Source organism: Hypomesus transpacificus, chromosome 17 (assembly GCF_021917145.1).
Source record: "Hypomesus transpacificus isolate Combined female chromosome 17, fHypTra1, whole genome shotgun sequence".
NCBI classification, from domain to species: Eukaryota; Metazoa; Chordata; class Actinopteri; order Osmeriformes; family Osmeridae; genus Hypomesus; species Hypomesus transpacificus.
In genome coordinates this window covers 15,969,737-15,990,538 of record NC_061076.1, presented here as the reverse complement: position 1 = coordinate 15,990,538, position 20,802 = coordinate 15,969,737, and the positions used below count along the sequence as shown (strand labels likewise).

Sequence of the window (20,802 nt, the reverse complement as noted above, 5' to 3'; positions counted from 1 at the left end):
AACGCAGCAGCCGCCTGGTCTACAATCTACCCAGACGCTCCTACGTTACCCCGCTCCTCATCTCCCTTCACTGGCTTCCCGTCACGGCCCGTATCAGATTCAAGACCCTGGTACTGAACTTCCGAGCGGTGAACGGGACTGCACCCGACTACATCAAGTCTCTGCTCCAGCCTTACACCCCACCCGCCACCTACGGTCTTCTGCTGACAACCGTCTGGTGGTCCCACCCAGGGACGTGCACAGGAATTTTGAAGGGCAGTTGCTCTTAGTTTTCCAACCAAAAAATTAGCATGTGATAACGGGCTGGTTGTCTGGTAGGCAAGCTAGCCGTCTAATTATTTAGGCTAAACGTGGGAAACTGAGCCTGGATTTATGAAGATTTTAATATATTTCATAAAACTTGATGATGATTGTTCGTTTGTTATACATTTCTACAACTTAATACTCACCTTTTCTGACAACGTCAAAGCAGTTTTTTATCGACATAGAATAAACCGTTACCGTCTCTTAAGCGCAAGAAAATGCAGGCTCAGGTGGCGGTCGCGTGCAGTACCGCAGAGTAAACAGAGTAGGGGGCATACCCCCCTCCCCCTTACGACTTCCACTCTCGTTGCCCATAGGCTTATCGATTGAAAGTGAATAAGGCTACTTTATGAAACGTTTCGGGTGGCGAGTTTTAAAATATAGGTCTACATGAAATTCTGCAACTGTTTATATTCACTATTATTTATTTATTTTCTTCGGAGGGGCACTTTGACTCGAGGAGGGCAAACGGGCGGTTGCCCGGGCAACCTTAGCCATAGCGTGTGCACGCCCCTCCCACCACTCAAGAGCGCCCGGTTCCAACACAAGCTCTTCTCCTGTCTGCCCCCCAATGGTGGAATCAACTACCCACGGCAACGCACAGCTCCAACTACTGTACTTCACTTGTCTTAGGCTTGTATAGTTTTATAAGGTTACTATAGGTTATTATGTGTATTAGAGGTTTAGAATACTGTATTTCATATTGTATATTATCTGTATAGTTACAGGGTTTACTATATTTTATATTTTTTTGAGAGAGAGAGAGAGAGAGAGAGAGAGAGAGAGAGAGAGAGAGAGAGAGAGAGAGAGAGAGAGAGAGAAAGCTGCCCAGCGATACATACAAGTCTGACTGCTAAGATATGTGAGAACTGTCAAGAAATGTACTGGACATGAATGTGTCTGTGGTCAGGGCTTGTGATGGACACCATGTCAAATGGAAGTTCACTGTTTTTCAGCTTAGATTCTGAATGGACTGAAACAGCATCGACACAATCCAGGTCAGACAGCTCTGACAGAAATAAAGAACATCTTTTAACAACATTGATATTTATTGGAGGTTTTTATAAAAATACACAGATTTCAGATCAATTAAGATTTGAATGAGAAAGTGTATTTGTATGTACCCAGAGTTCCAACAATATGGATCCGATGTACATAAACATACCATGTGTAGGTAAATGGCAAATTCATATTTCAGTTAGCAGTTACATGCAGAGCTTGCACTTTTGGCACTATTTCATTGGTCCACTGTGCCTGACAAGGTAAATCAAGCACACCTCTGTCAACCAAAGTCTGTGAACTATACTTTGTGTATGTCTTTTTTTGCTTGTGTAGTTGTATTTGTGTAGTAATCAGAGAGAGAAGATGAGGACCAGGATGCAGCCTTCCACACAGCGGTGCTATAGTCAGGCTCCAGCTGAACATGTTGACAGTGAAAACGATGATGTCCAGAGGCCAGGGGCAAAGGCTTGTTTTCAAATGTGGGCGGGGCATAATTTTTCACAGTTTTTCACGATTGCTAAAACACATTTATTGAAACAGTCAAACATGTTCTCAAAACTGTAAACACAAAACCAAATATTGACAGTAAAAACATGTTGACAGTGAAAACGATGATGTCCAGAGGCCAGGGGCAAAGGCTTGTTTTCAAATGTGGGCGGGGCATAATTTTTCACAGTTTTTCACGATTGCTAAAACACATTTATTGAAACAGTCAAACATGTTCTCAAAACTGTAAACACAAAACCAAATATTCAAAATCAATTTCCAAAATCTCTGACTCTGGCGAAATCAAACACTCGCCCCTAAACCATGTAACTTGTGCTCAAAATCAAACAATGCTTTCAGATCATAAACACGGCAAATCAATATGTAAACACTATGGAGCAATCATTAGACACAACACAAAAAAATTGAAAACACAGCATCCAGGCCATGTAGTTACGTGTAAAGACAAATTTGTTTATGTATACACAGTAAATGAATTTACTTAGCAATAAACAAAATTGATTTTGAAACACTGGATTTTGGTGTTTCAACACCCATAGACACTTTCCTGATGTATGACTGTCCTGTGTAGCCTGTGTTCTGCACCTCTCTTTCACCAACCGTCTCTGGAGGAGGGGATCCCTCACTGAATTGCTCCTCCCAAGGTTTCTTAAATTTTTTCTCCTCTAGTGAATTTTTCTGGGAGTTTTTCCCTGTCTTCATTGAGGGTTGAGGTTGGCTGAGGGGCAGTTTTATGGGCCTATGTGAAGCCCTCTGTGACATTGCTTGTACAAAAAGTGCTCTGAAAATACTAACCTTTACAGATGCACTATAGAGAGCATACTGACTGGCAGCATCACAGTTTGGTATGGGAGCTGCACAGACAAGGACCGCAAGGCCCTACGTAGTGTGGTCCGTTCTGCTGAGTTCATCATCGTCAGGAAGCTCCCAGCCCTACAGGACACCTACCACACACGATGCCTCAGGAAAGCTGGCAGGATCCTAACAGACTGTTGCCACCCATCCTTCAGTCTCTTTACCCCGTTGCCTTCTGGCAGGCGCTACCGTAGCATTCGGTCTCGCACACGCAGACTGGACAACAGTTTCTTTCGAAGGGCCTTCAGGCTTCTGAATAGACATTGATATGGACATTGATACACTTCTCACTAGCCACTTTACACACTGTCACTTTCAGCCACTGGTTGCACAATCAGTAATATTGCACTACTGTACTTCACTTGTCTTAGGCTTGTATAGTTTTATAAGGTTAGTATAGGTTATTATGTGTATTAGCGGTTTAGTATACTGTATTTAATATTGTATATTATCTGTATAGTAAGGAAGTTAACTATATTTTAGCTTATCATAGATGTAATGGGTTAGTTCTGTGTACTTATATGTTATGTATGCCAGGTTGCTTTATGTTGTCTTGTCCTAAGAATTTCAGTGCCCAGTCTGACCCTGTGTTGTTCTGTGCATCTGGCAATAAAAGACTTGAACTTGAACAATGGTCGGGCCATTAGGATACAAAAACCAACGTGTGAGAGAGAGAGACAGCCACCCAGGCATACATTCAAGTCTGACTGCTAAGATATGTGAGAACTGTCAAGAAATGTACTGGACATGAATCTGTCTGTGGTCAGGGCTTGTGATGGACACCATGTCAAATGGAAGTTCAATGTTTTCAGCTTAGATTCTGAATGGACTGAAACAGCATCGACACAATCCAGGTCAGACAGCTCTGGCAGAAATAAAGAACATATTTTAGGTTTTATTTTAGGTTTTTATAAAAATACATAGATTTCAGATCAATTTAGATTTGAATGAGAAAGTGTATTTGTATGTACCCAGGGTAAAACAATATAAAACAAGAATAAGAGTATTTCAATGATTCCAACAATATAGTTCCGATGTACATAAACATACCATGTGTAAGTATATGGCAAATTCATATTTCATTAAGCTGTATTTAATTGTAATGAATATATCTGTACATACAGTGTATTCCCTACTAGGGTGAAACACTGGTGTGACACACTCCTCCTAGGTCTGACACTGTTCTCAGCATGTTTCATTGGAAGCCAAGAGTTTTGTATAAGGCAGGGTCATCTTGAGCCAACAAAGCTTTCATCACAGAACATGGGAGAGATCCTTTCCTCAGGACCATGTCGATGGTGACCCGTGCTCTGTCCTTCCTCACTGCCTCCGCCTTCACTTCCTCCATCTCAGCATCGTTGATCACTCCCTCCTGCAGAAGTCCATCCAGCAGATCATTCAGGACAGGCATGGACACTCGCTCCAGAAACTCCCGTCTTGTAGAGCGCAGCTGATCCTCTGCAGAGCGTTTCTGAGCGTGCTCAGTCAGCCTGCCTGATGAGGAACCTGTTTGTTTGGAGGAAACCCAGATGTGTTCAGCTGTACTGTGCTGAAGTGACTGATTCTGTCATTAACCTCAGTAAAGTACTGCATAAACAGAAGCCAGAATGTGGACCCTGAGGATGTCCTGTACCTCTTAGTGGAACGCATGCTGCCCACACCTTCTCTCCTTCTCCCCCTCCCTCCAGAAGCCTCAGCTCCACCTCCTTTGTGTCGGTGCTCAGAAACACCTGGAAGGTGGGGTGGTAGTTTGGACCGTAGTTCCAGTGGACCACAACATCCTGGAATACAGATGAGAGCAGCTAAATCTGAACCATTTACAACCATCTGTCAGGTTTGGACGAGTCTAGGCCAGTGGTTAATAAGATAAGAATGTTTTAAGGGAACCAAATTAGTAAGAAAACAAACTCAGATAATATAAAGGTTGTGTTGATCCTAATGTGACATCATCAGACAACATTATTATTTTATGGTGAGTGAGTTTACCTTAGGTTGGATCTTATATCCCTCCACATCACAGCAGAGATTGTAGACTTCCCCACGAGAGAGTGTGCAGTCTGAACACACAGCTATGTAAGAGCTCTCGCTCTGCATTCCCTTTACCTGCACAAGACCATGTATTCAATATGTCAGCATTTCACTCTCTTGGCACAGCTCACCAACAGTCTTTTACCTTTTATTTTACCACTTTTCAGTGCTAGTTTGTACAACCATAGCAAATGATATACTGATGTGTTTTGGGCGTGTTGGAAGGACTGTACCTCTTGTTTTCAGATATTATTTGGACATTGTTATTCATACTTTATTAGATAGGACAGTTCAAACTAGACAGGAAAGGTTGGGGAGAGAAAGAGATGGGAAGACATCCTGAAATGGCCCCTAGAATTGAACCCAGACTGCTGCATTGTGATTCAGTGGAGGCCTGGACTGTACCTCTTGGAGTGGCACGTTGTGTGGTAGAACAATCAGGTTCAGAACATAGCGCAGAGGGTCTAGTGATTGGAGGAAGGGCAGCACCTGCCCCCTGGTGGTGAGGAAGGGTATGCACCGTCTCATCAGGCCCCATAGGGACAGGTCTGTGATGTTCACCACCACATGTGTGTCAGTCATCCTCAGGGGAGGCAAAAGCTCCACGTCATCACCACTGACATGAGCCACAGACAAGGACTTAAGACCCTCTCCTGTAAGACAGCAATGTATCAGTCAGCAGTATTTCAGAGCTGAGTAGGATAAGCGTGGTATTACTGGGTTGTGTGTAGTTGTGAGAGGTGTGGAACTCACCAGAGGGAATCTCACAGTGTCGGAGGTGCAGCTGACAGACAGAGCCCTGAGGACAGCTGATGTTGAACAGGGGTCCTGCAGGGGTCTGGCCTGTGGAGTGCAGCAGATCTTCGTCCCATTGGACAGTTCTGTAATGCACCTCCCCTTCTCCCTCCATCTAAAAGACCAGACCTGTCAACCTGCACTGGAACACACCTGCATGGGGGCACTGGAGCCTGGGGGACACAGGGCAACAGTGGTTATCACCTTCATGGTCAAAATACAGAGGAGATGAATAATACCTCTGATACCAGGGAATTAAACATTCACCTGTATAAAGTCTCTGAAGGTTGTGAGGTGAATTCAGGTATCACAAAAGTTAGGGTCTGGAAAAAAGAAACAAAAATGTATACAACTACAAACCTTAGTCTGCAATACTGTCAATACTCCACATGGTTCAGGCAGGAGGACTCAGTATAGTATTTACTTGATACTTTATTCACACGGTACAACACATCATTGTAACACTGATTTGGCATTATGGGTCTGCTTGCATCGGCTCCCTGCCACACCCAACGAAGACACCGTCTCGACCTCCGAGCAGAGAGCAGAGACGCATTCCCCCTTAAACAGGAAACACAGAACCAAGGGTGGAGGCCGGGGAGGCGGAAGCAGCAGATTAAACAGAAAGCATCCTGTGTCGCACTGGCAAAGCAGAGTGCAGCGATATCCTGATTAAATAGCCCGCCCTGCTAAGAAGGTGTGCCCCTACTGCGTGATATGACGCCCTGCTAGTGACGCGCTGCTAATGAGGCACTATGTCTCGCGTCCCCCTGCATGAACCAGCTCCGCTTGATTGTATGCCATTTGAATTTGTTTTGATACTGAAAACTTCCATCTCATAAAAAACTTGGACTGTGGATTATAAAAATAACCAATAAACCCTGAATGATATCATTATTTTGTGAAGCTGAGCCTTCATAAATAAGTATGAAAGTACCTGAACAGAAAATCGAGTAGTCTACCTACCGGTCCTTGTGGTTCCCTGCTGTGTGCAGGTTCAGGGTTTAATCTGCTGTGTGGAGATCTGTGTGGGTTACTCCCTGAGCTGAGGTGAGAAAGTATGGAGGTCTGGTAGCTGTAGCATAAGCTCTCCGGAGACAGGTGATCAGATCTACCAAATCTACACTCTGACTCTGTAGAGAAACACAGCAGGTCAGAAGCTGGGCTGGTTAGATTCCTACTCAGGGGCCGTGTATGGAACATTCAACTGACTGATGGACAAACACAGGCAAACTAACAGACAAGTAGGCTGCAAGCAGGTAAAGTAACTAGTCAGGCAGGCAGACAGGCAGACAGACAGACAGACAGACAGACAGACAGGCAGACAGACAGACAGACAGACAGACAGACAGACAGACAGACAGACAGACAGACAGACAGACAGACAGACAGACAGACAGGCAGACAGACAGGCAGGCAGACAGACAGGCATCTTACCTGTAAGCATCTTACCTGTAAGCCTCCACAGTAATCTCCAACCAGAATCATCGTCTCTCTCAGCTCTGCTGTCTCCACTCACTGCACAACAACAACATACAAATAAATAAACAAGGATAACAAAAGACTGACAATTGACTGTTTGCTAAAGTACTGTACTATATAGTATTCATTTGAAAAAAGAAGGTAGCACATGGAATATTACAATTATGGGTATTGAATTGGTTCTTGTTATAGACACATATTTCTACATTCATACTTCTGTCTTTGTTCGAATATTTGTATTTTCTTCCCTTCTGTTTTTCCCTTCTCTCATTCCACATGCAGGGTTAGGGAATACAATGATATATGTGCCAGAGCTGCTGTTAGTACAGTAAACAGTCAAGACTCACTATTTTTAGGGAGGATGTCGTAGCTCCCAGCTCTTGTCAGAGGCAGTAGTGATGTCTGGTAAAACACATTTCCTCTGTTTGCTGCCACCATCTCCTCCACCTTGTTCAGCAGCTCAGTGACCTGAGTGTCATCAACCCTGTTCTTATTGTTGAGGACATGATACCTGTTGCCACATTTCTCAACAAGCCACTGCAGGGCCTCCCCTTCTCTCTCAATGTGCTGCTCAATGGTTGTGTCTCCCAAACAGTCCCCACTGGTGAACAGCACTATAGTGTGACTCCAGACTCCCTCAATGAGAAGCTGCAGGTGTCCCTCTACTGATCTTCTCTCTTCCTCTAGGAATGAGTCATCCAAGTCTATGACCAGGATGAGAGTGTGGGGTCCTGGAGGACACAGAGACACACGTCCTATCTCCTGTTTAACCAGCTCAGTAGTACTCTCTACAGAGAGACCCCTCCACCATCCTGGAGTGTCGACCACAGTGACCTGCCTCCCTGCTACTTCTCCCTGTCTCTTTACACACTGAGCAGCTGTCCTGAGGTCAAACTCCTCTCTGCCCAGGATGGTATTTCCCGATGAACTCTTTCCTTCATTTCTCCCCCCCAGCAGCACAATTTTCAGCTCTGAGAGATGGAGGGAGTCACCTGTCAGAGAGAGAGAGAGTGAGAAAGAGAATGTGAGAGCGAGAAAGAGAGGGCAAGAGAGAGAGAAAGAGAGAGAGAACAAGACAGAGAGAGAGAGAGAGAGAGAGAGAGAGAGAGAGAGAGAGAGAGAGAGAGAGGGACATATAGATGCATGAGACAGATTGAGAGATAAAGTGAGACAGAGAAAACCAAAGGGCAAACAGAGATTGCATTTTAGTTGCAAAGTTTACAATGATCTGATTTCACAGGTTGTTTGAGTGAAGTATCTACATCACATAATAATAATGCAACGCCGTAGCCATGGAGTCAACATTGGAGGGGGACAAATTAAATTTGTTAGGATAATTTCGGACAGCGTGCATGGTTTCCTGTCGTAGCGTAGCACATTCATATTTTTATATCAATATATTGGGGGGGACATTTTGTCCAGATTTTAATATTGTCCTAGCCTGGCTCTGCCTTCTTACGTACTTCCGCACAATTTTCTTTTTGCTTCTGTAATAGGTCTGGGAATTCGGCTCTGAAGTCTGTTTTCGGAAGAAAAAAGTTGTAGGTCCATTCAGCGAACAGAGGGAGTGGCTGAGAACGATGACGTTGACGTTGTACACACGTTTGACTTTTAGTTCACTAATGTCAACGGAGAAAGATGCGAGCAAAGCTATTCTGCGGTTGTGGCAACGCTGCCGAATATCCATAAGTTAAAGCCGGAGCATGAACAATCCTTATTGAGTTTTGTTGGTGGCCATGATGTTGTGGCTCTCCTCCCTACAGAGTTCGGGAATCGGGAACAGTTTGAATTTCCAGCTACGGCAGCTAGCTCTGTTACAGTGGTGGTGTAGGAGTTGGCTAAGGCGAACGCTAGCGATTGGTTATGGCAGATCAGAGTGGCACTGGGCAGATCCAATAGTTTTAAACTTCAACAGAGTACCCGCCTTCAAGGAAGTTAACGCTTGTCTATGGAGCTATCCCAGACCCTCTGTACAAATGAAATGTATGATGGTCTGATTTGGACCAGGCTAGATGTGTCCCCCCAATATGTATTGTGATTACGGCCTTGTAATAATGTCAGTTTCCAAAATGTTCTCTGTTCAGATGAACGCATCCTACAAAAAACAACAATTTACTGGTATCGACATTATGCACAATATTGTTCATCAATAATTAAATGTATGTTTTATCATATTACAACCAGTCTCTAAATATGCAGTATAATGCATGTCACATTGATTAGGCTATTCACACCAAGACTCTGGGTGGACACAACTTTTACAGATGCACCATAGAGAGCATTCTGACTGGTTGTATCACAGTGTGGTATGGGAGCTGCACAGACCGGGACCGCAAGGCCCTACGAAGTGTTGTCCGTTCTGCTGAGTTCATCATCGGCAGGAAGCTCCCAGCCCTACAGGACACCTACCACACACGTTGCCTAAGGAAAGCCAGCAGGATTCTAAGAGACTGTTCCCACCCATCCTTCAGTCTCTTTACCCCGTTGCCTTCTGGCAGGCGTTACCGCAGCATCCGGTCGCGCACACGCAGACTGGACAACAGTTTCTACCCAAGGGTCATCAGGCTTCTCAATGGACACTGATATGGACATTGTTTACTGCACACTAGTCACTTATACACTGTCACTTTCAGCTACTGGTTGCTCTTTCAGTAACATTGCACTACTGTACCTCACTGTACCTCGCCACCAGGCTCCTGTTTGGTCATTGACATAGTCACTGATCTGCAAATATGCACTACTGCAATGCACTCCACTTAGGTTAGATTAGGTTATAGGGTTGTAACAGTTTTTTTTTTTTTTTGTGTATTAGGGTTAGTATAGCGTACTATTTATTGTTATCTGTAATATAGGAAGTTTTAGTGTTAGGGTTAGTATAGTCGTTTATTTATTGCTATCTTTATATTTAGGAAGTTCACTTATCTAAGCTCAGCATAGATGTAAATTTGTTCTGTGTACTTGTATGTTATGTTATGCCAGGTGCTTGCGTTGTCTTGTCTTAAGAATTTCCGTGCCCAGTCTAACCTTGTGTTGCTCTGTGCACCTGACAAATAAAAGACTTGAACTTGAACTTGAACACTGAAAGAAACTCACCCATTAGTGATCTGAGAGTCTTTCTCTGTTCCTGCACCTTCATCAGAATCTGTTGTACTCTCTCTTCCTCTGCCCTCCTTCTCTCCTCTATCTTCTTCAAGATCTCTCTGTCCATCTCATAGTGGCCTCCTCTGTTTCCTGCCACCATCTCCTCCATCTTGTCCAACAGCTCAGTGACCTGAGTGTCATCACCCCTGATCTCATTGTTGAGGACATGATACCTGTTCCCACATTTCTCAACTAGCCACTGGAGGTCCTTCCCTTCTGTCTCAATGTGCTGCTCAATGGTTGTGTCTCCCAGACAGTCCCCATTGGTGAACAGCACTATAGTGTGACTCCAGACTCTCTCACTGAGAAGCTGTAGGTGTCCCTCTACTGATCTTCTGTGTTTCTCTGGGAATAAGACACTCAGCCGTATGACCAGGAGGAGAGTGTGGGGTCCTGGAGGACACAGAGACACACTGCGTACTATCTCCTGTTTAACCAGTTCAGTAGTCTCTTCTACAGGAAGATTCCTCCACCATCCTGGAGTGTCGACCACAGTGACCTGCCTCCCTGCTACTTCTCCCTGTCTCTTCACACACTGAGCAGCTGTCCTCAGGTCAAACTCCTCTCTGCCCAGGATTGTATTTCCTGATGAACTCTTCCCTGCAAGTTTCCCCCCCAGCAGCACAATCCTCAGCTCTGAGAGATGGAGGGAGTCACCTGTCAGAGAGAGGGGTGGGGAGAGAGACAAAGAGGGAGAGAGAGAGAGAAAGGGGCAGAAATAGAGGAGAAACAGGGAAATTCAAGAGAGAAATTGTTATTAATATTCTTCATGTTATAAATGTACTGAACGACGGAGGGAGTGGTAAATTATAGTGTGAAGGTAAATAACACTGTTGATGAAGAACAGTGTGTTCTTCATCAGATTACATCATATCCTGTTTATTTTTACAGGTGACATGGTGCAATTAACTTCCTGGTTATGGTGAATAATTTAATGGCTGAAACACTTCAATGAAGACCGTTTACCTGAAGCCATAGTTGATAATCATTCTCCTCTATTTACTCATGGAGAGCAGGCAGGATCTAAATATATATATAAAACATGCCAAAAAGTAATGTTACCGTGGTGACACAACATGATATGTAGGTTTATTACAGTAATCACCCTACTTGTGAACTTGCAATACAGGTCAAATCTTAACTATCTGTTAAGATCCAGAATGTTCTTCCCTGTCTATAATGTAGCCTATTGTTACAGTTTAATAATTGAGTTAATCTGGTTAACAATTAATTACATTTTCAATCGACTTTTTACTTACCTATACCAACACGACAAAGCCTAGCAGACGATGAAGGAAATATGTTTGCTTGTGTGTCAGGTGAAATAGAAAGTAGATCCAAACAGGTTTGGATGGTTTAACAACATTCTTGTAGACTAGTCCACCTGTAACATACTATTACAGTGGTGTAACTCTGATCATGGATCATTGGTACAGTAATGTATGGCCTTGTTTTGGCAGCCCCCGCCCATGTTATGGGTTTAAGATGGCACAGGTGAGTGTTCATTATTGTGTCCTTGAGATACCCTGATGTGTTGTATGGTACCCTTGTGAAGGCTGTCGTGGGAATGAGAGAGGAAGACATGCAGAAATGTCCTGAGCTGGAATCGAACCTGGAACACTGTGTGTGGGCCTCACCCTGTGTGGACACAGCACCCCAAACCCTGCCTGGACCACTGTGTGTGGGCCTCAGCCTGTGTGGAACACCCCAAACCCTGCCTGGACCACTGTGTGTGGGCCTCACCCTGTGTGGACACAGCACCCCAAACCCTGCCTGGACCACTGTGTGTGGGCCTCACCCTGTGTGGACACAGCACCCCAAACCCTGCCTGGACCACTGTGTGTGGGCCTCAGCCTGTGTGGAACACCCCAAACCCTGTGATCTACCGGGGAACATCCATCTCTGCTTTTGACTTCTAATCATATATTTTACCTTTATATATGTGACGGGTATGTAACAGCTGTAGCCGCGCACCGTCACGACAAGGCTCGTTTGCTACTCACTGGGCTCGAACGCACAACCTCCGTCTTGCCAAGCGTGACCACTACCAGCTACGCCAAAGAAAAGCTAGCTCTTCGTTGACGCGGGTGGCCTATTACATACCTGAGGAGCGAGTTTCACGGTTCTATCTCCGTTACATATAGGCTACCTTCCATATTTACCCATTAATTTGTCTGGTATTGCCATGTTTTGCTGATTGTACATTACTACATCGTAGTTAATTATTTCGGTTAATCTTATATAAATTCAATTGGCAAAAATCTACCTTCAAATTCATAAGATTATGGTACCAAATTAATTTAGATTTTAATGAGAAAGAGTTTGCATGTACCCAGCATTTTATAAAATATTTCAGTGATGCCAACCATATAGCTCAAATGTAGATACATATATACATATATTTGTAAGTATATGGCAAATTCATATTTCATTTAGCTGCATTTACAGTTTTTCTCAGCTGTTAACACAGCAAAAGCGAAAATTTGATTACATACAATTTGCACAACCTTATCTTCATGTACCAATCGCTCGACCCAATTTGGCACTACTTCACATCTGCATTAGACTCTGACTTTCCTTCTTTACACTCTGATGTCAATTACACATCACCTTGTTGTCAAAACACTACACACAATGTTCAGTTGTTGCACACACTTCTCAAGTAATATCAACCTACAACACACAAATATTCAAATCTCTAAACACTCAGGTCTGGTGAGCAATTTGCAATCAGGACTGCAGCATAAAAGTGCCTTGAACCTCTGTTTTGTTTGGTGAACAATGGAGAACTTTGAAGAGATCAACAACCAGAGAAGGAGAGGGGTGAGAATGAGTTTCTGCATATTGGTGTGCTGTTTTATGTTTGACTATGAAAAGCCTACACTGACACATTTTAAAAAAGAGAATAGAGTTTTTGCTGGTCTCTCTCCCGGGCCCCTGCATGTCTCTCTCCCTCCTAGTCTCCTCGTGGCTCCAGGTGGTCTCACCTCTTTGAACTTGTGGGCCAGCTTCTCAGGGTCCATCTCCACGGGCGACAGCATGTCCTCGTTCTCGGCCAGGTCGAACACCTCGATGGCGTTGGGGAACATGGGGCTCATCTCCTCCTCCTCGTCCGTGGCGTACTCTCCCGTCTGGGGGAGGAGAGACGGCAGGGGAGACCTCACTCACACGGGCCTCACGGTTCACTCTGTCACTACGCTGCACGTCTGTGTCTGCAAGCTGTACACAGCTATGGCTTGTGCTTGATGTAGACATACAGCACGTGCTTATGTTTGTTATGTAAAACTGGGACCATAACTTGGGTCCAATTTCAGCATCCTGCTGTGTTTAGCCACACTGACACATGACACATCACACTGCAATTCCACATCTGTATTTATTAATGATGACAGTAAATGATGCAAGACAAATAATATGACGTTTTAAAGACAGAAGCAGATTGACGTCGAATACAAGTTTCAAATCTTTGAAATACTTAAAACGGTGCACTTGATTTGAATTGCCTTACATGCAGAGCTTGCACTTTTGGCACTATTTCATTGGTCCACTGTGCCTGACAAGGTAAATCAAGCACACCTCTGTCAACCAAAGTCTGTGAACTATACTTTGTGTTTGTCTTTTTTTGCCTTTGTAGTTGTATTTGTGTAGTAATCAGAGAGAGAAGATGAGGACCAGGATGCAGCCGTCCACACAGCGGCGCTATAGTCAGGCTCCAGCTGAACATGTTGACAGTGAAAACGATGATGTCCAGAGGCCAGGGGCAAAGGCTTGTTTTCAAATGTTTTTTAAATAACTGAGGATGCGGCCGTTCAATATAATGTTCTCAATAAAAAGTGTGTATGTGTGTGTCTGTGTGTGTCTTTGGGGGGGGGGCAGATTTGCAATTTTTCATAGATAACAATAATAATACATTTTATTTGTAATGCACCTTTCTTGCACTCAAAGTGCAAATGAAACTTCAGTCCCTACAGTCTGAAGATCTGCCCCTTTCTAGATGCAGGGTTCCAACACAACAAAGCCTCCACAGAGACCAGCATGCTCTCCATCATGGAGAGAGAAAACAAGAAGAAGAAAAAAAGAAATTGGAATGTGGAATGAGAAGTAAACCTAGCTCTAATGGTTCCGTTCTAGAACTTCCCAGCGTCACTGTTCTGACAGGCCACTCGGGCCTCAGGTTCGCGCTTCTGAACGGAGTCGTCAGGCAGAATGTTAGTATGTTACAGCATGTTAATACTATGATATCATCACCGGACAGTAGACGTGTCATAACAACGGAAGTTACTGCGTGAGAGGATATCTTGGTGTGACCACGCCTAAGAAGGACAGTCTGAGGATCTAAAGAACGGGGTTGTTATGTTTCAGTCCGTGATCTCCGAAGAGAGACTCGCCTCGTCTGTCCCTGAGTGAGTCACTCATGATCTCACTGCTGCCACCTAGAGGCCAGTCCTGCTCGGTACAGCTCTGTGACTGCGGACCCTGTGGTTGACACACAGCTGATATGGTAGCTAGCTAGCTAGCTAGCTAGAGGAGGGATACGTGCGCGCATGTTTTGTGCAGTCCAGTTGTAAGTGAATGTCGGTGGTCCCTTGAGTTACACACAGAAACCGCGACGTTGAGGACGGGGAAGAGAGAAAGGGGTCCGTCCTCCGGTGTAAACAAACCTTCCTCTCTCTCCCCGACCCACTCGAAACGTCGACACCGCAGAGTGTAGCACGGCGTGACCGCGCGAGAGCAGACGGAGCTGCGGCCGAACGTGAAAAGTGTCCGTCCCCCCGCGCGGTACCTGCTCTGGGAGAGAGGCGGCGCGAAGCCGGAGGGAGAGCAGCACCAGGAGAGAAGTGGAAGAGGTGGGACGTGGGGGGAGAGATCAGATGGGAGAGGCACACGCTCACCTCTCCACTGGGGCCACTTCCGAGAGATGACCCCCCCCCCCCCCGCCCCCCCCCCCCCCCCCCCCCATCGAGGCAGAGGACGTGCCTCGATGTCATTGTCTACACATGATAGCATACCAGCTATCTATCTGACCCATCCAGACATACCCACTAATACTGCATTGCGAGGCACTAGCCAGCTTCCTCTAACACACACACATACACACACACAAACGATGATCTGGGTTTGTTTTTCGTCGTATATGGACAGCATCCCCATCCCATGGTTTCTTTAGCGAGGGCAGATGAGGGCAGACAGGCGACCTTATGAGTTGACAGACCTGACTTGGTGTGGAGAGTTGGGGTGGGTGGGGGGTGCTAGCTGATGGAGATGAGCCTCGAGGAACTGGCAGACAGTGAAGCTGAGAGGGCAGTGACGTCAGGGTGGAGCTGACCAGAAGGGTGAGGTCGTGGGTGAGGTCGGGGGTGAGGTTTTGGTTAAGTCGTGGGTGAGGTCAGGGGTGAGGTTGGTGATGAGGTCAGGGGCGAGGTTGGGGGTGAGGTCAGGGGTGAGGTTGGTGATGAGGTCAGGGGCGAGGTTGGGGGTGAGGTCAGGGGGTGAGGTCGGGGGTAAGGTCGTGGGTGTTGACAGAAGGGAGCAGCAGAGTGGTAACAAGGCAGCAGACAGGTGTTTTGAGGTTCAAGTGAGAGCAGCTATTATACAACGAGTCCATTCGGACGTTCTCCACGTTCTCTACTGCAGCTTCCTCGCTCCAGTCCTGCCCTCGTGGTCTCCTCAATCCTCGTTTCGCTCCTTCACAGTATCCAGTATCCACGCTTCTTTGACATTTCTTGACACTTGGGGAGAGAAAGACAGGAAGGCAGGGAGAGGGATAGGAAAGCCATACAGGAAGGGGACTGGATTCGAACCCAGACCCCACTGTTAGGCTTTAGGCTTACGGGTGAACGCGCTTATCCAGTGAGTCACCAGGGCAGCCCCCTATGCTCACCAGCGCAGAGCTCGGGAGGAGAGGAGACGAAGAGAGGAGACCACCATATTTCTCTCTAGTTTAGCACCTCCTCCTTCACAGAGACGCTCTGTGACCTCAGCTACAACATCCTGTTCCTGGTTCCTGTCAACTGACAGCCAATCCCCTCACACCCGGCCAAGCTCCGCCCCTCCTCTAGTTGAGACCTTATTGGCCGAGGCGCAATCATAATTTATACCAAGCGGAGCGCAAAGTTAACGCTGTCCGTCAACGATTCTGTCGACCAAACATGAGTTGCACGTAAGTAAAACCAACATATTCACACCCTGTTTGCCATAACGCTAATAGAAAAAGAGATGCACAGACCTGCTTCTATCTACACTGAACTGTACGTCTGTATAGCCCCCCATTATCCCCCCCACCCCCGCATATCTCCTTACCAGCCCCCCCCCCATTGCTTAAGCCTTTGAAACACTTTTAAATACACGTCAAGAATATATACAAACAAAAGACAATATCCGTCCAGTCTATCGCTGTACAAGCCCCAAGCAGAGACAGTCTGGGTTATTCCATTCCCTGCCCCCAGGGGTCGCTGTTCAGGAGAAAAGGGGCGTTGTTGTGTTCCTGTGAGTCCAACCACAAACTTTAAGAAGCAGAAGACAATCTTCTTGTCCAGTTTTCCCCAAATTCAGTTCGTCAATAAACCAGTCTGGCCAGTAGAGAGGGCTATGATATTACTCCTGGTTAGTTGTTTGATGTGGATAATACGAGGAAACACTGTAGAGAAAGTAGGAGCCAGGCAAGCCCCCGGGGTCCACAGGAAGACTGGGAGCCGTAGGAGGGGGAGGGGGAAGATGGAGGATCTCTCGGATGACCTCACCAAGCTCTAAGCCAATTCTAGACAATGAAAAAATTCTGGTGTTGGTTTGTGGTTTCTTTCTTCTTGCAGGTGCCCCCACTGACCCCCCCATCCCCCTACCCGCCACCGCCCCCCTCCCCCGTCCCCCACCCTGACCCCCACTCCAACTGGCGCTCCGTGAGTCTCCCTCTCTCTCCCTCTCCTTCCCTCTCTCTCCCTCTCTCTCCTTCCCTCTTCTCTGTTTGTTTTTCCCCATCTGAACATCTTGTCTGGACAAAGACAGGCCCCGGTGTGGAGTCCTTCCTGTCTGGAAGGAGGAGGAGGAGGAGGGGGGGAGGAGAGGAGAGGGGAGGGCAGGAGGAGGTCTATGAGGGCTCGGAGGTCTTCAGAGCGTCCACCTTGGTCTCCAGGTCCGAGATCTGCAGGAGGAAGGAGGAGACGGCAGCGGGTTGACAGGAGCCTCGTGCAGGACGTGGAGCAGTCACACACACACCTTTACGCTAGCACACACACAGAAACAACCACACACACACACTCACACACACATTCACACACACACCTGGCCCTGCAGGGTGTCTGCCTCTTCCTTGTTAGAGGCTTCGGTCTCCTCTTGGGCCCGACGCTGAGCCGTCTCCTTCTTCAGGTACTCTATCTCCCTGGAACACAACCACACGGTCACATCAGGTACTCTATCTCCCTGGAACACTGCCCCCCCCCACTACCAGTCACACAAACTACATCCCCCAGAATCCCCCTCCCGGTCCCCTCCTTACTTCTGCTGGTAGTCCTTGATGAGGCGCTTGGCCTTGCTGTACTTGCGCTCCAGGGTCTGGTACTGAGCCTGGGTCTCCTTCAGGTGCTCGTCCACCGCCTGGCACAGCGACTGGGCCTCCATCCAGTAGCCCTCCAGCTTCTCCATGCGCTCCTTGTTCTCCCGCACATTCTGCTCCAGCTGAGCGCGCTCCATGCGCCAGCGCAGCTTGTCCTGCTCGGCGTGAGCCAGCTGTGTGCGTGTGTGTGTGTGTGTGAGTGAGTGGTGTGTGTGGGTGTTTGAGTTGTGAGTGTGTGTGAGTGCGTGTGAGGGTGTAGAGGGGGGAAAGGGGGATGTGAGGGGGAACAGTAGGAGAACGACGTCAGTGATGAGGACCAAAGCTGGAGGGCTGGTCAGGGGGTCGTAGCAAGGCTGGTCAGGGGGTCGTAGGAGGGCTGGTCAGGGGGTCGTAGGAGGGCTGGTCAGGGGGTCGTAGGAGGGCTGGTCAGGGGGTCGTAGCAGGGCTGGTCAGGGGGTCGTAGGGAGGGCTGGTCAGGGGGTCGTAGGAGGGCTGGTCAGGGGGTCGTAGGAGGGCTGGTCAGGGGGTCGTAGGAGGGCTGGTCAGGGGGTCGTAGGAGGGCTGATCAGGGGGGCGTAGGAGGGCTGGTCAGGGGGTCGTAGGAGGGCTGTGGTCCTACCTTTCTCTTCAACTGCTGAATCTCAGCCTGGGTGACAGCATGCTTGATCTGAAGCTGCAGAGAGAGAGAGAGAGAGAGAGGGAGAGAGAGAGACAGAGAGAGAGAGAGAGGGAGGGAGGGACGAAGGAGGGAAATATGTCAAATGATGACCCAACAGTTCATTTCCCCCCCAAAAATAGTATTGGTGTCAGCTTGGTATCAACATAGATGTGTGTTATGTTTCTGTGTTTGCCGTGCTCATGGCTGCAATAGTCTTTGCTGGTCTCTCTCCTGGGCCCCTGCATGTCTCTCTCCCTCCTAGTCTCCTCGTGGCTCCTGGTGGTCTCACCTCTTTGAACTTGTGGGCCAGCTTCTCAGGGTCCATCTCCACGGGCGACAGCATGTCCTCGTTCTCGGCCAGGTCGAACACCTCGATGGCGTTGGGGAACATGGGGCTCATCTCCTCCTCCTCGTCCGTGGCGTACTCTCCCGTCTGGGGGAGGAGAGACGGCAGGGGAGACCTCACTCACACGGGCCTCACGGTTCACTCTGTCACTACGCTGCACGTCTGTGTCTGCAAGCTGTACACACTGTTTAGCCTTCAGCTCAACTCGGGAGACAACCGACACTTGAATGAACTGCGAGGAACGCTTATCTGCACTACCTGTACCCAGAATGCACTACAGAATGCACTACAAGGTAAACAAGCCTCACGCATGTCTTCGTCCAAGCGACACAGCCTTCTCTTAGCACTAGTCTACTGCCTAACAACCAAAGATGCGTGTTCTTTCGTTTTTCTTTATTTTATGACCAGGTCCTAATGACCATGATGGGGGTCTTGGTCAGCGGAACCAGGTTCTGTATTGTCCTCCAGCAGAACCTTGTGGATCAATACCACCTAGCCCCAACCCATTAGACAACAGATAGTCAGAAAGACGTTTTCTCTATCGATCCAAGCTCCTCTGTAGTCCAGCTGCTATCGACAAACCTCCCTCACAGTAACCTCCAACATGAGCCCACACTGGACAATAGCTGGATATCACAAACCTTGTCTTCACAAATGATACCATTTCAGCAAATGGTACTGTGGAGATTCAGTTTGGTAAATCAATTGTAGTTACTTGATACTATATTGTGTACATTGGGTGCTCTTAGGTTTGTTTAACTGTGTTGTGCAGATTGAGTCCCACTTTGTTATGAACTGCCTGCACTGCAGCAGAATGTCCACCAGGTGGCAGAAGCGAGCTTTGGGATAACATCCCATTTCCTCGACACATGCTTTGCCAGAATCGACACCCAACAATTGGGCAACCTCCATTTTGTGTTTGCCGCCACCAAACGCCACCAAAAGGGCAACAGCTAAAGACGATTCTCGGTGTGTGGTAGCAACACGATTAATCTTTGTCACATTGGACGAATGCCGTACACGATGGCTTAATAGTCGAGAAAGACTGACGTGCCAAAGTACTGTCTTTCTGTGGTTTATGGTCTGGCTTATGCAGCAGTGACACTATTCATAGTGTTGCTTTAACAACACTCATCTGAGGCTCGTCCTAACAGAACCCCTGGCTCCCCCTGTCACAACAATCTGTCTCTCTCTTTCCTTTTCCCTCCCTGGACACGCAGGCTCGCACACTCGCACACACACTCACACAAACACACACACTCACACACACACACACACACACACACACACACACAGACACAGCCTCCCTTCACTCCAGAGCTGCTTGTGTGATTTGTAGATGCTGCAGCATAGCATGGTGAACACTGGGCCTATGTAACCGAGATGAGGATCTGTCTGTCTGTCTGTCTGCCTGGTTGTCTGTCTGTCTGCCTGTCTGCCAGCCTAGCTGGCTGGCTGTCCATGCATCTTCACACCCCAGCCTGGACAGCCATTAAGAATAATTTGATTTCGGACACGGAGAACTCAATTATCCTGGCATTTCCTTCTCCCATAGTAAAGGAGAGAGAATTACAAACAAAAGACACAGAGAGAGAAAGAGAGAGAAGAGAGACAGAGAGAAAGAGAGAGAGAGAGTGAGTGAGAGAGAGAGAGAGAAAGAGATTAGAGACAGAGAGAGAGAGAGAGAGAGAGAGAGAGAGAGAGAGAGAGAGAGAGAGAGAGAACGCAGCATGGTCTTTGTGTGTGTGTGTGTGTGGAGGTTACCTCCTCGTCCTCGTCCATGTACTGGTTGTAGCGCTGCTCCATCATCTCCCTCTGCCAGCGTTCCTGCTCCAAGGTCTGCTGTATCAGCTGGGCCACCTCGCTCTGCTCCCCCGGCTTCTCTCGGCCAATCATGAACCTGCCCCGAGACACACAGACCAATCAGAAACCACCGGAAACATTTACATTTAGTCATTTAGCAGACGCTCTTATCCAGAGCGACTTACAGTAAGTACAGGGACTTTCCCCCCAAGGCAAGTAGGGTGAAGTGCCTTGCCCAAGGACACACCGTCATTTTTGCACAGCTTGGAACCGAACCAGCAACCTTCTGATTACTAGCCCGATTCCCAAACCGCTCAGCCACCTGACTCCCTG

The 20,802-nt window shown here is 47.3% G+C and overlaps 2 protein-coding genes and 1 long non-coding RNA gene across 4 annotated transcripts in view; all 3 read right to left on the bottom strand.

Annotated features, from left to right (window-relative positions):
- Positions 1-3,535: 3,535 nt before the first annotated feature.
- LOC124479705 lies at positions 3,536-4,771 on the bottom strand. Its single transcript, XR_006957452.1, has 2 exons — positions 4,301-4,771; positions 3,536-4,173 (listed from the first exon to the last, which is right to left on the bottom strand). It is a non-coding gene; the product is annotated as an uncharacterized LOC124479705 (long non-coding RNA).
- A 714-nt stretch (positions 4,772-5,485) lies between these two features.
- LOC124479583 overlaps positions 5,486-20,802 on the bottom strand; it is a 272,624-nt gene continuing 257,307 nt past the window's right edge. Inside the window, 6 exon segments of the mRNA XM_047038379.1 lie at positions 5,486-5,663; positions 5,758-5,813; positions 6,457-6,623; positions 6,943-7,008; positions 7,320-7,964; positions 10,066-10,770. Of these exon segments, the coding sequence (XP_046894335.1) occupies positions 5,606-5,663; positions 5,758-5,813; positions 6,457-6,623; positions 6,943-7,008; positions 7,320-7,964; positions 10,066-10,770 (1,697 nt within the window). The 3' untranslated portion in view covers positions 5,486-5,605.
- LOC124479676 (neurabin-2-like) lies at positions 16,642-20,668 on the bottom strand. Of its 2 annotated transcripts, XM_047038533.1 has the most exons (6): positions 20,431-20,665; positions 18,610-18,753; positions 18,282-18,335; positions 17,606-17,835; positions 17,392-17,488; positions 16,642-17,251 (listed from the first exon to the last, which is right to left on the bottom strand). In XM_047038533.1, exons 1-6 carry the CDS (start codon positions 20,560-20,562, stop codon positions 17,198-17,200), a joined length of 711 nt encoding a protein of 236 aa, XP_046894489.1. In that variant the 5' UTR covers positions 20,563-20,665; the 3' UTR covers positions 16,642-17,197. The 2 variants fall into 2 exon arrangements, with proteins under 2 accessions (XP_046894489.1, XP_046894490.1); XM_047038534.1 differs by lacking the exon at positions 16,642-17,251 and having other exon boundaries at positions 17,448-17,529; positions 20,431-20,668.

What these genes read in the sequence shown, in the direction of transcription:
- LOC124479676 (XM_047038533.1), bottom strand. Translation starts at nt 20,562, where the DNA reads ATGATTGGCCGAGAGAAGCCGGGGGAGCAGAGCGAGGTGGCCCAGCTG. An exon ending in TGGCCCACAAGTTCAAAGAG is followed by an intron (nt 18,336 to 18,609) that starts GTGAGACCACCA and finishes CTCTCTCTGCAG; the next exon opens with CTTCAGATCAAGCATGCTGT. An exon ending in CAGACACCCTGCAGGGCCAG is followed by an intron (nt 17,252 to 17,391) that starts GTGTGTGTGTGA and finishes TTCCTCCTGCAG; the next exon opens with ATCTCGGACCTGGAGACCAA.